We start from the raw sequence: 18415 nt of genomic DNA on the forward strand, positions 1-18415 counted from the left end.
CAAAATAAAAACAAATTATATTCCTTTTCCTTCCTTAATAGGAATAGCTAGCTAGTTATAGTAAATGCTGTTTTACCTATAATAAGACATGACATTAAGACTCCGCAGTTTAAAGAAAAAAGGGTTACCTATGATACATTTAACTACGTCGGTTTAATATTATATGTTCAAATTTTTGAATAATAAAAATTGTTGGGCAACAACATACTATACAAGTTATGGTCAAATAATTGAAGAGCTTTTAATTAAAGAAAATATGTTAAGGTATACACAACGATTCAATACGTAAAACGTGCATGAAGTAAGTAATATGTGTTATAGATGTTAGTCTTTTGAGAAGTTTAATTAATTTCGTCAAATAATTTAAGAATTTCTTTAAAAAGTATATCAAGATGTACGAGATTAATGTCTATCTAAGCATAACAAACTCAATGTGTAAAATGACTATGAAACAAGTAGCATACCATAAAGACGTTAGTCGTCTAAGAAATTTTATGGAAATGTTATTTAGTTTGCCTTATAATATTTTTCTTAAAAAAATATTAATAATATGTGAAATACTTTATTAATATTTTTAAAAATAAACTAACTCTGTAATTTTAATTTTATTGTTAGATACTAATTAATCTCTTCTTTCTTTAGGCTGATGTAAGGTTTTGCTAGAGATGTTCTCTTGAAAAATTCAAATTAAACAGCTTGGATAATTCTTAATTTTGCGAAGTAAAAATGTCCATACTTCTGTATGTAACTCACAATGGGGTCAAAAGAAAAAAAAACACGTCACTTTCTTTCTAATTCTGGGAGATGTAAATGATAGTGAAGGCAAGTTTGGCCAATACTTTAACAAAACTATAATTTTAATTAATTTAACCAAACTTCAAACTATGTTACTAGTGACTACTTTTATAATATACTCCTAGTTATTTAACACATACCAAGTATAGCACTAAAAATAATACTGTAACAAAACTCTGTTTTTCCTTTTTTATTATACAGTAGTTAAATTATAGTAAGAGTTTTAACTAACATTTTAGGTATATTTGGCACAATAAAAAAAGTATAAAACTAAGCTTGTTTTTGGGAAACAAAACTAGATATATATGTGCTAACATGTTTCCAGTAGCTGAAATGTAGAAGATGGTTTTTGCCTCTTGTACTCCTTTTGTCCTCTCTCTATCTCTCTTAAAGCAAACTCCAAATAGTTAAACAACCATTGTTTCATTTTTCTGCTTATTTTTTTCCGCCTACTGTATTTTTTCTCAGAAATTTCCCTATATAAACTAATGCTCTGTGCAACTTTCATACAGTGGTGTTTTCTAAGTTATGGATTTTGGTGGGTTGATGACAGTGGAAGCCATTACTTCAACTGCCCAACAATCTGAGACTAGTAATGGATCTGGGCAACTGAAACAACAGAGATCTGGGGCTTGTGATGACAACATTTGGAGGCCTTCTAAAGTCCCTAAACCTGCAGATGACTTGTCTGCTTTTTGTAAACAGCAAGGCCCTACTTTGTTTATGAGATCTGATTCCCCAAATGATGGACGCGGTCACTCTACTATGCTCAGTTTTTCATCTAATAAGTCTGAAGAAATCCCTTTTCTTTGTACTAATAATGTTTCTGCTAGGAATCTTCCTTTCCCATTGTTTGATTCTGGATCCTACAACACCAGAGCTGCTTCAGGTATCACAAATGTTGTTATCTGCTTAGTTATTTGGGTGGTTGATTCTGTTTAGATTATTAATCACTGGGAAATTAATAAGGCTTTTTGTGTGGAGATTTAGATGTTAATGACGTAGTTCTATTTTAATCATGTTTAGCTGTTTTATTATTTTCCTGTACAACGGATAGAGATGGGTCTTTTGAAAGAAAAACTGTAGATTCTGATTGTCTTGTCAATAAAAGAAAAAGCTCATTTAACCCCAAAAAGGAAAAAAATTGAACTTGTGAAGAATCTTCGTTAATTATATCCTATATTGGGTGGAAGATTTGGTGTTTTATTTGTCCATCTTGGAGAAATTTTGCACATCATTTAAGGGAAAAAAAGTAAATGTAGCAATAAAGTAGGTGCACGAAGTAAAACAAAAGAGAGAAAAGGAAAGAAAAAAATGAGACTTGATGATATTTGGGTCACAGATATTTATGAAGTACAGTCAACTTTTGGTTAATTGATCTTTCTCTTTGTTCACTTTTTTGATTTGGAGTTGAGCATACTATTCAAGTTCTGATTAGAAAGGTTAAAAATTCTATGCTTTTTCTTGATACAGCTTATGCTTCTGGAGGGTCAAATGAAAGCACGCCTGGCTCTTTCTCTAGGTTCAGAGGTCCATTCACTCCTTCACAGTGGATGGAACTGGAACATCAGGCATTGATCTACAAGCATTTCGTGGCAAATATCCCGGTTCCTCACCAGTTGCTTACTCCTATTAAGAAGTCTCTGAACCCATATGCATTTTCTGGCTTGTCAGCTGATCCCTATGCCTCCAATTGTAAGATTTTTCATTTGCCCTACCTAGTCTTGACATTGATTGTGCCAAAATAGATCATGCGTTTGACCTTATCCATTTAGGTGTTGGTATGGTTATCGACTTATCGTACATGAATTCATCATGGTATACGACAACATTGTTTTTTGGTCAGCATGTTGGTTAAGGTCATCCATTTACATGAATTCATCATTGTACGGCGTTGGATCTTCAGTATACGACAACATTGTTTTTTTTGGTCAGCACATGTTGGTTGAGGTCATCCATTTTTACCATTTAGGTCAAGGGTTCGTATTATCATATTATTCGTATACCGACTTTAGTCGTTCGAAGTTTTGAGCTTTCTTCTGACGAAAAGTTATTTTTTAGCCACCAGTTTTTTTATTCTTTGACTCTGCCCCAAAATGGAGAAGCAAAATCAAATGGACCAGCACATGTAATGCTGGTTTTACCATTTAATTTTACTCCTTACCTATTACCTAATAGGGAAGAGCTTTCTCAACGATGAAGTTGATTAAGACCGACTTACATAATCTAATGAGGTTTTGAGTGGTTTTTTGGTGTCTTATATAGAAAATAAAGTTTCTATTATGGGTACATTTTAAAAAATGAGAACTTGTCGAGGAGTGTTGTAATATTATACTTGAATTGTGTTTTTCTAAAATATGCTGTTGTTAGAGTGATTTTTTCATTTATTCACCTCTTTAAATGTTAACACCACTTACAGTAGATCCCATGTATGCCACTTATTGCTTCATAACAAGGCCATGAATGAAACAACTCCGAAGAGTCTTAAACCTTGTTGCTTATCTGTCTCAGTTACTTTGTAGGGAAATCCCTATTGTCTCTTAGACAATTGGAACCTTATATTGGATTCTAAAGATTTTGGTTCAGTGCTAATCTAGTTCCATTTCTTAATCCTATATATCTGCTTAGAAGTATCTCCATACCTGAATTTGTGATTTCTCGTGTTATATTCTAGGGCGTCCTTTCGCATAAAGGATTTTCTAATAATACACACTTTACTTATTCTGTGATAGATATACATTGTTTTAGGAAGCATGAAGAATATTGTGAAAAAAGTTATTACCTATCAATACTTTCTGTTTTTTCTTTTCAATTTTAAAGAATCAATCGTATGACTTATGATTTGAAAATAATAATATTCTGCATACAGTTCAGAAGTAATTTTATCTCTTAAAAATTGGCGTATTTCTGGACTTCATCTTGTACTTCAGTTTTCCTAACGTTTGGGATATTTGTTCAGCATCTCACATTTTAGGTGAGTTACAGAATGTTCATAGGTAATTTACATCAGACCTTTCAATTTTCAAAGGGTTAGAGGACATTCGCGTAGTTTTTTACTTTCGTGCCATAAAGTTATTTACCAGTGATATATTAGTCTCCTATATTTTTTCTGCTTTTCTGTGTGTTTTTTTCATTTCTGTTTGTTTGTTCATCTTTTGCCTACTTTGTGGTACATGTAGGGGGATGGGGTACTTTCCATCTTGGTTTCGCTGGCAACACTGATCCCGAGCCTGGTAGGTGTCGTCGAACAGATGGAAAGAAATGGCGGTGCTCTCGAGAAGCTGTCCCTGATCAGAAGTACTGTGAAAGACACATAAATAGAGGCCGCCATCGTTCAAGAAAGCATGTGGAAGTACAGAATAACCATGCTGTCTCTGGATCCACCACTTCAAAGGTGGCATCAGTTGCACCCTCCTCATCAGCGACGGTGATATCCAGCAGCGGCACCCTCCTCATCAGCGACGGCGCATCCAACAGCCTTGGTACTGTTCAGCATCAATCTAATAGCTTGCAGCCCAGCGCTGCCAATCCTTCCACTGAGCAGCTTGTCAACAGGTACTAAATATTGAAATGGATGCCTTTATTTCTCGTTAGGCGTTAATCAAAAATTTGAAATAATTTATTTGAAAAGATTTTGATTATGAAAAGGATTGTCAACAACATTTGATTTTACTATCTTACCATCGGAAAACCTTGCTGGTAATAAAAGGAAAAAGTAACTAGAAATTCATTACATATTTATTATTCTTTGGCCCTAATTGATAAGTCTGAATATGACAGAATCCTTATAGAAAAATTATTTATATTACAGAATGCTAGGTCATAGAGGTGCCTCTGTGATATCTCCAACAATTTGTGTGAAGCCAAAGGACTTAGCTATTGCAGTTCAAAAGCAACATAATGGAGTTGAACTATCCTCGCAGACTGATTTCGGACTAGTCTCATCGGATTCCCTGCTTAATCCTTCGCAAAGAAATTCCTTTGCAAATCCTAAGAATCCTATTGCTTTCCTAGATTTCAATGACCATGAACAAAGTGAACAACATCCAGTTCACCATTTCATTGATGGATGGGCAAAGGAACAGTCGTCACGCGCCTCTACATCTTGGCCAGATCAACTAAAAGACTGGACTCAACTGTCCATGTCCATTCCCATGACTGCCTCAGATTTCTCATCATCTTCAAGTTCTCCTCGGCAAGAGAAGCTCACTCTTTCCCCTTTAAGGGTATCCCGTGATGTTGATCCCATCCAAATGGGCTTAGGAATGACAAGTAGCTATGGCGAACCTATGCAAAAGACAGCTAATTGGGTACCAGTATCCTGGGAAAATTCACTTGGTGGTCCATTAGGAGAAGTCCTGAATAGTACTGCAGGTTATTCCGGAGATGGCAAGAGTGTCTCAGCTTTGAACCTGGGAACCGAGGTTTGGAATAACAGCCCTTCATTTGGATCATCTCCCACAGGTGTCCTGCAGAAGACAACCTTTGTTTCACTCTCAAACAGTAGTTCAGGGAGTAGTCCACGAGGTGACAGCAAGAAGGTTCAAGAGGGTATTGCCATGTGTGATGACGTGATCGGTTCAACAGTGGCGAGTTCTTTGTGTATTCCTTCGATGGAAGTCTCGTGTTTGATTGAGAACAAATTACACTAGCAGTGTGTTCTCGCCAGATCCAGAACAGTAGAAAGTTACCTTGTTGATTATCTCCTTATTTTTACGTTTCCCCTTTGCTCAGTTTTCAGGGTCTGCTTTTTTTAATCAAAGCTGTTACTTTCGACAAGTATGTCTTGTTGTAACTTAAGACAGACATTTGAGGTTAGCTTATCCATCCAGAGAACTCTAAAAGTATTTGTGATTGTTACCTTGTTTTTTTTCCTGTAACATTAATGTGTAACTCTCGTTTTCTAAGTTTTTTCTTATTGGAGGTTTATATAAATGAAAAAGTTATTTTGCACATTTGGAATTGCAGTTCCAGACTTTTAGTATGTAATTAGCTTGCTAGGGATTTGTAATTAGTTTATACTGCGTAATGAATAAGGTATAGACAATTGATCTTTGTCCAAACCTGGAGCTGCTATGGATTATGGAACGTGCTTTACCAGAAAGATTTCTTCTACAAAGAAACGGATGGTTGTAAAAGTATAAGGTAGGTAGTTTGTTTACACGAAAAGAATCAAATATACCATGGTTCTAATAGTGTAGGGTAGATTGTTTACACGAAAGAGAAGGTTCAAATATACCATTAAACTTTGAAAAAGAACAGTGATTGTAATTACTCATCTGCTGCTTTGATTGCCAAATACTTACTATTATTGGATAGATGTATTTTGGCTGCCAAGTTTTAATAGTCTCCAACCGACGCTTCTACTCTTGACAGTCTCTATTAGCAAAACTAATCTGATTATTGCTCCTCTATAAATGGAAGGCATGGCTTTTAATTAATTAATACCACGAAAACAAATTTTTATTCATTGTATACTTGATTAAGGTTGCCGTGCTACATGCTATACAGTGTGCTTCTTTTTTCAAGTGTTATAATGCCAATAAAATAGTACTCCCTCTATAAATATGAAAATATATGACCACAAGTCCACAACCTATACAATCTTTGTGATGTAGTTATTCATACATATAATGTGGGAACTTTTAAAATTCAATATAGAAGTCTTTAAGAGATTTGCTACCAATCTATATGGAGGAGTCCGGAGTCAAAAGGGCAAGAAAAATTGTCAAAAATTCCAAAAGGGCACATCAAATTTTTTTAAAACCAGAAGGGCAAAATCGCTCCTGACGAAGCGATTTCCCTTGGACACAATGACTAAAAATTGCGATTTTGTCCAAAAAAAAATTTCTTTTTTTTTTAATTAAAAATCGCTGCCACAACAACAATTTTAAGTTGATTTTTTTTCTTACATCGCTACAGGGGTAGCGTTTTTCATGCCTATTGTTAATGTGCTATTATTTTCATGCCTATTGTTAATTAATATAAAAATGATAAACAAGATGGACAGTATACTCAATAAAATTGTTGAAGCATTAGGAAAATTGAATTATATATCATAAATAATAATAAAAGAATATTGAATTAAAAAAAAAAACTTCAAAAGGGGCAAGATTAAACACATCAAAAAAAAATTCTTGATTTTTTTTTAATTTTATCAAAATCGCTGGAAGTATAGCGGTTTTAAAAAAATCTTTTTTAAAAAATTCTTAAAGATTTTTTTTTTTTAACGGACGACGTCAACTTTTGTCAGAAGGACGGAGCGATTTTGCCCTTTTGGTTAAAAAATATTTTGATGTGCCGTTTTAGTTTTTTGAAAGAAAAAAGTTGTCCTTTTGGCTCCAGACTCCTATATGGAGTACTAGATATAGGACCCCGTGCCAGCACGGGGCCCAATATATATATATATTTTATTTTAATTTATATCATATTATGGAATTTGAGAAGTTATTGAAATTTTTATATGATAATATTTTAAATTTTTAGCTATTGTGATTTATAGTACTTTTTTTAACATAATTTTGAAAATAATATTTATTACTCTGTTTGTTCTAATTTATATGGCACACGCAAAATTTCAAATATTAACCCTTTTTTTATATGTCTCTTTAATATATTAAGTTGTTAATTATTGTATTTTATAGTACATTTTGAACCTAATTTTTTAATAATATATGTTATTTGCCATGTCCCAATTTATGTGGCATTAATTGATAGATTTGTTGGAGTCGAGAGATTTATTTTGTTAATTATTGTAATTTATAGTTTTTTTTCGGTCAATTTCAAACAATATATGTTGTTAATTGATAGAATACTTTTAATGTAATTTATTTTTTAAAAAATATGTGTGACTCTCCATGTCCCAATTTATGTGGCACATGTAAAGTTTTGACAATTAACCAAAATTTTAATACATTTAAAAAAATATTTTTAAGTCGTTAAATTTTAAGTAATTTAAATTGTTGTATTATTTATTACAATTTATAATACTTTTAAAGTAGTTGAAATATTGTACTATTTATTACTCCCTCCGTCCCATTTTATGTGGCAACATTTGATTGGGCACGGTTGAGAAGTTATTGAAATTTTTATATGATTTTAAAAATATTTTACATTTTTAGCTATTGTGATTTGTAGTACTTTTTTTTAACATACTTTTGAAAATAATATTTATTACTCTATTTGTTCTAATTTATGTGGCAGACGCAGAATTTCAAATATTAACCCTTTTTTATATGTCTCTTTAATATATTAAGTTGTTAATTATTTATTTTATAGTACATTTTGAACATAATTTTTTAATAATATATGTTATTTGCCATGTCCCAATTTATGTGGCATTAATTGATAGATTTGTTGGAGTCAAGAGATTTATTTGTTAATTATTGTAATTTATAATTTGTTTTTCGTCAATTTCGTCGACTATTTATTTTATTAATTATTGTAATTTATTGTTTCTTTTTCGTCAATTTCAAACAATATATGTTTATCATATAATCCATTTTATGTGGTACCAATAGAATTTAGAGAGTCAATTAAATTTTGTATATAAGTTTTAAATAATTAAGCTGTTAATTATTGTAATGTATAGTATTACTTATATTATTTTTAAATATATTTAAATATTATATCTTAGGTTTTTTATCCTAATTTATATGGCATTGATAGAATTTAAAGTGTCAAATAATTGTTAATTATTGTAATAGATAATATGGAGTATTTAAGTCATTTATAGTATAGTAATTAATATATAATACGTAGTATTTAAGTGGAAGGTGGTGGGGCCCACATGTATAGTTTGATAAATATATTGGATATTAGTAGTGATTTATAGTATAGTAATTAATAATATATAATATGTAGTATTTAAGTGGAAGGTGATGGGGCCCACTTGTATAGTTTATAAATATATTGGACATTAGTAGTGATCTTATTGGCACAACGATAGTCATTCCTAGAGTCTTCTGTAATATAGTAATATAATAAAGAAGAAACATAAACAAGGTGATGTGATACCTCTCTATGACCTCCATTTGTATTTTTTTTCTCTTTTTTTTTTTACTTTAAAAAAAAATTACTTATTGTATTGTAAAATTAAATTACTAAATTTATTACAAATAAATATTTTATTAATGGAGCAACATTTACAACAAAAACTCTTCACATTCTTTTTTTTATTTGTTTGTCTCACTTATAATAAAGGAGAAACATAATTTATCTTTTTTCTTTCTCTTTCACTTTTTTTTAATTCAAATTAATTATTGTATTGTAAAAGTAAATCACTTAATTTATTACAAATAAATATTTTATTAATGTAGGAACTTTACAACAAAAAACTCTTCCCTTTTTTTTTCTAATTGTTTGTCTCACTTCTAATCATGAAATGATAATAATAATTTTTATATTGTAAGTATTTTTCTCTTTATTTTTTAATCTATTCACAAGGAATTATTACCCATGACTTGCCCCTCTTTAATTTTAACTTTTAATAATATTCAAACTCTCATACTTTTTATGTCCATAACCTCCAAACTTAAATTTATAAGTTTATGATATCTTATGGTATTCCTCTATTTTGCCTATAAATTTATATTAGTTTCATGAAGATTCACATTCAAAATAATCCTTTCTCTTTTTCATCATATTGGTTTGGTTTGTACCAAAAAAGAAGTACATGAAGGTAAGAAATATTTCATTGCAAATCTTTATTTTTTCATTTCCTCTATTTTGTCTATATAAATTCATATTTGGTTTGTGAATGAAACTAACATGTAACAAAAAAAAGTACACGAAGTTAATAAATATTTCATTCTCAAGTTCTTATTTTTTTTCTTTCCTCTTTTTAATTTGTTTATATAAATTCATATTTACTTTCATGAAGGTTCACATACAAAATTATAATTTCTCTTCTTCATCATACTTGTTTGTGAATTAACTAACATATAACAAAAAAGAAGTACATGAAGTTATATTTCATTCTCAAGTCTTTATTTTTATTTTTATGTACTTAGCATGCATTCTTAATATTTTATTTATGTTTGTATTATCATTCACCAAATAAGTATGATTAAAAAAAAATGTCTTTGTAATTCTTAACAATGTGTTGTTCGTATGCAATTGTTCTTTCTAATAGTTAGTTTTTCGGATATAATATAGTTTGATTATAATATTTGTTAGATTTCAAGAAATGATTATTATTTAGTATTATTAGTACTATTGAAAAAAAATATACAAATATATTACATATAGTTTAAATTTCATTCATTCTTTTGATATAATTAATTTTAATTGGTATATGATATTTTAAATTCAGTTGGTTGCATATAATGAAGAGTTTGACATATGGAGCAAAATATGGTGGCGAATGCACTTGCAAAGGAAGATGGTAGAAGGAAAAAAAGAAGAAGCATAATTAGAGATTATGTTTGCTAGATTTGTTTTTCACTTTGACTTGTATTAATAACTTAGTTACTTTTGCTATAATTTTTTGAATTTTGATTTGTATAAATAATTTAGCTAAATGTATTGTCAACGGTAATCATTTGATCCTTTACTATTTTATTTTTTCTTTATTATGAAGCAAAATTAATATAATTATCCCATTTCAACAACAAAAATTAGGGAAAAGGGTCTAAATAATACTATAACTTTGGCCAAATTGATGTTACGATATCAAACTTTATGGAGGGCCTTTTACCACTGCATTATTTAATAGTGTATTTTAAAGGTATATATGTGCCCACGTGGACACGTTACTATTTATAATGATGTAATATTTATGATGTCCAGGTGGACACATATATACCTTTAAAATACACTATTGAATAGTGCAGAGGGGTAAAAGGTCATTCATAAAGTTTGGTATCGTAACAATAATTTCGACCAAAGTTGGAGTATTTTTCAAACTTTTTTTCCCAAAAAATTATGATGATTAGGACTTTCATTTTTATTATACTTGCAAAAAAGTTATTCAAAAATAAAATATTAGTTTCATGATGCCATATTTTTTGCGTATGTAACAATCTATTCTCGTCACCGTTCCTTTTGATTTGAAATGTATTTATAATTTTTAGGCAGTCATCGATTATTATATCTTTTTTGTTCAATTTTTGTATTTTCACCCCTTATTTTTATTTATTTATTTTACAAATAAAATCAATGCATAATTGATAATACATTTAATGTCTAATAAAATTATACATTTGAATTACTTATAACTCATGTCTCTTCATCTTACTTGTAACTTCTAATATTAAATATTATTCATAACTTTTGTATGTTTCATTTTTCATAATTCTTATAAATACTTAATTAATATTTAAAAAATTATAATAAATAAATGTTATTCAATTTTGTTTTTACGAATTCAGAGTTTGTATAGAAAATTAATACTCCTACAAAAGATAGAGATAAAATATTTTCAACGTAATACAATATATTGTTATTTCAACATACTACCTCTTATTCCATTTACTTCACCACGATGAATATTTTAATATAAAACTGTTCCTAATTACTTGTTCGCTTTTGAATTGACACATCTATTAAGAAAATAATTAATAAAATAGTGAGTTCATCATTTTACTCCTATTAATTATGATATGGATGAAAAGTTCTACATTTTTCAAAGTAATTAATCATTTAATTAAGGGTATAATAGGTAAACAAAATTGTCATTTCTTGATTTGTCAAAATAGACAAGTAATTAAGAATAGCTATAAAAGAAAAAATAGACAAGTAAATAGGGATAGAGGGAGTACATATTATTACCTTATAAATATTTCATATTTCACTAGTGTAAATATACTCGGAAATGGAAACATAATATTAAATCTGGAACCAATCCATATTACATCAAAATATCAAAGCTAGGTTACAAGATAGAAAATTAGAGCATCAATTTGAGTCCGCAGTCGTCCTTGGGCTGAAGAGTGTCCACATGAGTTCATTGGGTGTTTACACAAGCTTGTGATCCTCTTTATATTCTGTCGAGATGGTTAGTATTGCAACAAATAAACGGAAATATAAATAAAATCGACCATAAATAATACAACATCAACACGAAATAATTATTCAATGTAAAATGAATGATGCTAGAATAAATTAGTAGCAAAAGATTTATCATCGTTTACTGAACCAAGCCATCAAAAACAAATCAAGTGGTTCACCCAAGAACAATGCAATTTTTGATGTCCCTGAAGTTTACGAGAGATCAATTCACTAAAGGCAATCTATCCCTGCTTTTTTCATCAGGTTTGAAAAACGTTTGATTCATAATTAGCTCCTTTAACACAATGGGATTAGTACAAAATTCTATATTTCAATTTTGATCTAGAAAAACATAATGTATCATCGTTTACTGAACCATTCCATCATGAATTAAGTCAAGTGGTTCACCCAATAACAATGTAATTTTTGATATCCCTGAAGTTTACGAGAGACCCATTCACAAAAAAAGGCAATAGGTCCCTGCTTTTTTCATCAGGTTATGTAACAAATAAATTTAGGAAATTAAAGCTCAGAAGCCAAGCGTAACAAGAAAATTTCATCGAAGATCCAAGCTGATCCAAGCTTAAAATAGATCTCCTTACATGTTAGCTATCTCATCACTGCTTGATATAATTTGGCTACTTTTAATTTGAAGGAATGCTAGGGATAAACAAGAACATCCTCCAATCGTGACAAGTAGCATTATATAGGCACCGTGCAAAAGGTAATTTCTCATTGAAATAAGAAGAAAATACCCGTTGTCTGAGATATGCCCTTGAAGAGCAATAATGTATAAATATATCCAACATATTGTGTCAAGAGAGTACAACAAACTCTAATGGATCTTCATCTTGGATTCATTTAGGCTTCATGCGGCAGACGGGTTACCATTAAACGGCACCTGCTGCAGACTCTTTTTGTGAAGCCATTATTAACAACATTCTAACCAAAACCAAAGGAATTCTTCATTGTTTTTACCATGATATTATGTCCTCCCTGCCATAGAACAGTTACAGCAAAAAGTAAAATTGATGAAAGCTAAAACAAAAAAAGGCTCAGACACGCACAAATAGGTCATCAAAAAAGTATATAACTTTGATATAGTTATATATCAGCATCGAGAAATGATTGATTTCTTCATGGCCTCTTCAAAAAAAAAAATGATACGAAAGCTAAAAAGAGAGGCTCAGACGACACGCACAGGAGTCATCAAATGGATGAAAATTGTAGCATTACAATTATCTCAGGAATGCATTTTTGTCTTCACCGCCTCAAACTACCATCTGAGATAGAAGAAAAACACTTTATACACACAGAAAACCCTAACCTCCAAATCTAAGAAGGTGGACCGTGTTTGGGCTTCAACATGACATGGAATTTGATCAGTTGGGCTTTACAATGCCAATGCTTTGGACCAGATACAAAGTTGTAAACTGGGTTTATTTCGTGAGAAAATGTCAAAAATAGTGCCTTAACTATAGGGAATGGTCTAAAATAGCCCCTTATCTTTATTTTTGTGGGTTTTAGATCTTCAACTATTCAAAATTCGATTTTGGTTCTTTAACTATACATTTATCAGTTTTAGTCTTTTAACTATGTATTTATCGATTTTAGTCCTTCAAGTATTTTAAAAAATTATTAGGTTTAATCTTTGTACATTTTTTATACACATAACTTGGGTTTATATTAACAGAATTCATGTCTCGAAAAAGTTCAATCCTTTAGCCATTTTTTCAGTTGTTTCTCTCTCCACGCTATTTTTACTTCAAATTACCCCTATGCAAAGAACTTTAACCTCAACGATTCAAAATAAATATAAGTCATAATTTTATTCAACGGACGATAAAATGAAGCATACTATTGCTACTAATGACTTGAATATGCTAAACTTTATTATAAAAAGAAAAAAAATATTATCTGTTGAATTAAAAATTTGTACTCCAACAACTTTATTGACAAAAAAATTGTTTTATTTTTTTAGCAGTTGAAATTTATAAAATGATAGATTTGTAACTTTTTTTTAAATAGATTGATTTTATTATTCCATTCATTTTATTTTACGTAGAAAAATTTGAGTAATAAGATTAAATGTCTTATTTTTCTTTTGTATGAAAAATAAAATTTAAAAAGATTGTGCTGATTAGGAGCCGTTACCCGCCAAAGAAGGAGACATATCATATTCTAGCCATTAGTAATAGTTAAATGCTTCATTTTATCCTCCATTAAATAAAATTAGAACTTATATCTTCTTTCCTTATTAATTTTATATTGAATCGTGATGTTATTGTTATAAGAGTAATTTGAAGAAAAGTAGCGGGGATAGAGAAACAACTTAGAAATGGGTTAAAAAATTAATTTTATGAAGAATTCTGTTAATATAAACCTAAATTATTTGCATCAAAAAATGGACAAAGACCAAACCTGATAAGTTTTTGAATATTTAAAAACCGATAAGCATGTAATTAATGGATCAAAACTGATAAATTCTTGAATACTTAAAGAACTAAACCGATAAGTGTATAGTTAAGGGATCAAAACTGATAAGTTTTAGAATAGTTAAGGAAGTAAATCCGACAAAAGTATAGTTGGACAAAAGTATTGTTAAAGAATCATTTTAGACCTACTCCTACCATTAAGGTATTTATGTTATTCTTCTCTTTACTTCGTGTATGGGCAATATTTGGCCGAAGAGGGAAGAGAGAGAGAGTATGAATTTGAAGTTTGAAATAATTGTTTTTTTTTTATATTGATTTTGCTTGGAAAGAAAAGTAGAAAAATATCACTTCATTGAAATATTCTTACAATCCTCTATATTTATTTATTTTTGAAAAAAATAAAAATCGTAGTAACAAATATTGAAAAATTATTATATCCAAAACGGAGAGGATGGAGGGGTCGTTTGGAAGGATACATTAAAAAAAAATAATACGTATATTAATTTTATGTATTACTAATACTTTAGTTATACACTTTTCACTGGTGTATATTTAATAAATGTATTAGTTATGTACACTTTATTGGTATTATGATATACGATAAAACTCCATATTGAGCATGAAGATCCACCATTAATGGTGGATTCTAGAACATACTGATTCAGTCAGTTAGAGAGGATCAATTGAGAAGATAGACTTTTCTCATTTCTAAATGATAAAATCAATTGTAAACTGCATACAATGTGTCACATTTATACAACTTGATAGAATCTAGAAAGTTCCTAATCAAAGCATAAACGGAAATCTAACTAACTAACAAAATTTGTTAACTAACTAACTCTGTGAAACTTTACTGTTAATTGACTAACTCTGTGAAGTTAACTGTTAACTAACTAGCATAATTAATCTCAACACCCCCCCTCAAGTTGGAAGTGAGGTAATCACAGCCAACTTGTTCAGCATAGCAGTATGTTTGATTCCAGTTAAATCTTTTGTGAGAATGTCGGCCAACTGATCACAAGTGTTGATGTGATGAAGTGAAATTAAACCTTCTTGGAGCTTGAATCTGACAAAATGGCAATCCACTTTAATGTGTTTGGTCCTCTCGTGGAACACGGGGTTCTTGGCAATATGGAGAGCAACCTGGCTATCACAATACACAGGGGAAGGACCAATAGGAGGAACAGTTAACTCAGTAAACAATCGATGCAGCCAAACTAGTTCGCCAACCACTTTTCTTAGTGACCTGTACTCAGCTTCTGCTGATGACAATGATATGGTGTCCTGTTTTTTGGATTTCCAGCTGATAGGACTGGTGCCCAGTAAAATAATATAGCCACTAACAGACCTCCTAGAATCAGGGCAAGACGTCCCATCAGAATCACAGAAAGCCTGTATACCAAAATCAGGAGAAGTAGACATAAAAATACCCAAAGTAGGGTCTTTCTGAAGATATCTTAACATATGAAATGCAACTTTGAGGTGAGGTTCCCTTGGGTCTTGCATGTATTGACTCAAGTGTTGTACCCCATATGTGATATCAAGTCTAGTATGAGTAAGAAAATTTAACTTTCCAACCAATTTTCTATACAAAATGGGATCAGGCAAAGGTTCTCCTTCATGAGCTTTGAGTTTAACGGTATGATCCAGGGGAGATGTTACAGGAGTGAGACCACTAACATGAAATTCTTTAAGGAGGTCCTGAACAAATTTCCTTTGGGATATGAGTATTCCATCATTCTTGTACAGAATTTCTAATCGTAGAAAATAGTGCAGTTTACCAAGGTCCTTGATTTTGAACTGATCATTGAGGAATTTTTTGAGACTAGTGATTTCGTCAGTATCTGTTCTTGTTATAAGAATGTCATCCACATAGATCCCAGGAAAACAATAGAGTGCCCTTTTTTTCTAAAAAATAAAGAGTAATCATGTAGTGAATGAGTATAACCCCTTGAGTTGAGAGCTGCAGTCAATTTCTCATACCATTGTCGGCTTGCTTGTTTCAATCCATAGAGTGACTTATTGAGCTTGCAAACCAAACCTGTATGTGGCACATCAAGACCTGGAGGTACATCCATATAGACTTCCTCATTTAAATCTCCATGGAGGAAAGCATTATTCACATCAAGTTGGTATATGCTCCACTGTTTCTTAGCAGCAATGGCAATCAAAGCCCGTATAGTTGTCATCTTAACGACTGGAGAGAATGTTTCTGTATAATCTATGTCATGATGTTGAGTGTACCCTTTTACCACTAGCCTTGCCTTATACTTTTCTACACTTCGATCAGCCTTATGCTTAACTTTATAAACCCACCTACAACTAACAGATTTCTTACCAATGGGCAGAGGCATGCGAGACCAAGTGTTATTATCATGTAGGGCAGTAAACTCTTGGGTCATAGCTGTTTGCCAAGCAGGATCAAGAGTTGCCTCTTCATAACTGGATGGCTCACAATCATTAGTGATATTTAAAGCAAAAACCTGACTGTCAGGATTTAGATCTTCAGGAGATGTGTGGTGATTTAGAGAAAAACAGGCAGTTAGGGAACAAGGATTTAATGTGGATTGTTTTGTGTTAGGTGCAGTGCAAACATAATCAAATAGATATGAAAGCAATTTATGTGCTCTATTAGATTTTCTGGTTTTAATATTGTGTTGTTGGACCCGTTGTGGAGGTGAAAGTGTGGTAGGTTGAGAAGATGTGGGAGTGTCAATGAGAGAATGGAGAGATGAACATGGAGGTTCAGGAGACATTAGAGGATTTGTGTTACATGACATGCTTATATCACACTGGACAGGAGAATTAGATGAGGAGTAAGAAGCGGGGTCAACAAAAAATGAAGATTGAATAGGAGAAGAAGGAAAAGAAGTAGGATCTGCAGATAAAGCAAAAGGGAAAATTGTTTCATAAAAGGTCATATCTCTGGAGACATACAACTTCTTAGTGGCCAGACTCATTACCTTGTATCATTTTGTGCCAAAGGGGTATCCAACAAAAACATGTGGAGATGTCCTATGGTCGAACTTAGATTTGTGATTTAGGGATGGTTGGGTAACATAGGCATCCAAAACTTCTCAGGTGTGAGTAAAGAGGCTTCTGGTTATATAACAACTCATAAGGGCATTAACATTATTCTTATTATCAGATAAAGAGTTTAATACATTTTGATGAAGTGAACAAGAATGGGAATTACATTTGCAACACATTTTATCATGTCTATAAAGGGAAAAACAAGAAACAGGATCCTTTGTTGAGGTAGGATGACTGCTCTTTTGGAGACAGTTGGAGCACAAGAGATACAAACCATTATGCTCTTTACCAACTTCTAGAGGCCTCTTCAGTGAAGGGGCCTGCAGAAGACAAGAGGTGTTAGTGAAAAAAGCAATACACTTGAGGTGCACTGTTAGAGAGTTGACTGAAATCAAGTTATATTGGATAGAAGGGATGAACAAATCATTGTACAGTGTGATCTGTGGTGTCAGTTGCACATTTCCAACTTCTGTGACCTTAACCTTGTATCCATTAGGTAGTCTAACTAATAAGGGATATGGTAGTGTAAACACATTGGTGAGGTGATGCTTGATAAAGGTCATATGGTGTGATGCCCCTGAATCTATAATCCACAGGTCAGGTTTTATTTTATAACATTCATATGAGAGTTTGTCAAAAGTTACAGAAGAGGTACAAGCAGTGATACCTGCAAAGTTCACCGTTGAATTAGTCATATTGCTAGAGTTCTCTGTTGTATTGAGTGTTTGAAACTGATGGAGTAGATAAGCAAGTTAGAGATGCCAATACTTGAGCTGTCTTAATTGTTGACTTGATTTTCAGATCCATTCCCCTGTTCCATATTGAGACCACAAGATAATCCTGCAGAGTTAATTGCCACACTTTTACCTTTGTTGTTGTACCTGTAACCATTATTTGCTTGCCCATAATTTTGTTGCCTGTGGGATTGATTGTAATCTGGTTGTCCATAGTTCTATGGTCTTTGAGATCTATTGTTCCTATTGTAGGAATTCTGTGGGTATCCATGAAGCTTATAACATTTTTCTTTGATGTGACCTGGTCTCTTACAGTGATCACAGAAAGGTCTGCCTCTGTGAGAAGAAGAAGAAGAGTAATTGGGTTTGAAATCCTTACTTCCTGAAGTATTAGCAGCAAAAATGCCTCCTGACGATGTTCCTGAAGTA

At 31.5% G+C, this 18415-nt stretch overlaps 1 protein-coding gene and 4 non-coding genes across 5 annotated transcripts; 1 reads left to right on the top strand and 4 right to left on the bottom strand.

Moving 5' to 3' along the window:
* Nucleotides 1–1129: 1129 nt before the first annotated feature.
* On the top strand, nucleotides 1130–5742 carry LOC125846349 (growth-regulating factor 1-like). The gene is made up of 4 exons (XM_049525748.1): nucleotides 1130–1684; nucleotides 2269–2490; nucleotides 3975–4350; nucleotides 4607–5742. Exons 1-4 carry the CDS (start codon nucleotides 1324–1326, stop codon nucleotides 5445–5447), a joined length of 1800 nt encoding a protein of 599 aa, XP_049381705.1. The 5' UTR covers nucleotides 1130–1323; the 3' UTR covers nucleotides 5448–5742.
* A 6167-nt stretch (nucleotides 5743–11909) lies between these two features.
* LOC125849575 (small nucleolar RNA snoR74) lies at nucleotides 11910–12042 on the bottom strand. Its single transcript, XR_007444655.1, has one exon. It is a non-coding gene; the product is annotated as a small nucleolar RNA snoR74 (small nucleolar RNA).
* Nucleotides 12043–12137: 95 nt separating this feature from the next.
* Nucleotides 12138–12274, bottom strand: LOC125849573 (small nucleolar RNA snoR74). The gene has a single exon (XR_007444653.1). It is a non-coding gene; the product is annotated as a small nucleolar RNA snoR74 (small nucleolar RNA).
* Nucleotides 12275–12308: 34 nt separating this feature from the next.
* On the bottom strand, nucleotides 12309–12411 carry LOC125849607 (small nucleolar RNA R24). Its single transcript, XR_007444683.1, has one exon. It is a non-coding gene; the product is annotated as a small nucleolar RNA R24 (small nucleolar RNA).
* Nucleotides 12412–12834: 423 nt separating this feature from the next.
* On the bottom strand, nucleotides 12835–12930 carry LOC125849583 (small nucleolar RNA snoR126). Its single transcript, XR_007444662.1, has one exon. It is a non-coding gene; the product is annotated as a small nucleolar RNA snoR126 (small nucleolar RNA).
* Nucleotides 12931–18415: the final 5485 nt, after the last annotated feature.

The sequence above is a fragment of the Solanum stenotomum genome, chromosome 12, assembly GCF_019186545.1.
Source record: "Solanum stenotomum isolate F172 chromosome 12, ASM1918654v1, whole genome shotgun sequence".
Lineage (NCBI taxonomy): Eukaryota > Viridiplantae > Streptophyta > Magnoliopsida > Solanales > Solanaceae > Solanum > Solanum stenotomum.

Bases quoted from the DNA above. Each gene is read 5' to 3' on its own strand.
- LOC125846349 (XM_049525748.1), top strand. From the start codon at position 1,324: ATGGATTTTGGTGGGTTGATGACAGTGGAAGCCATTACTTCAACTGCC. The intron at 1,685-2,268 runs GTATCACAAATG...TTCTTGATACAG, and splicing joins CAACACCAGAGCTGCTTCAG to CTTATGCTTCTGGAGGGTCA. The intron at 4,351-4,606 runs GTACTAAATATT...TTTATATTACAG, and splicing joins ACTGAGCAGCTTGTCAACAG to AATGCTAGGTCATAGAGGTG.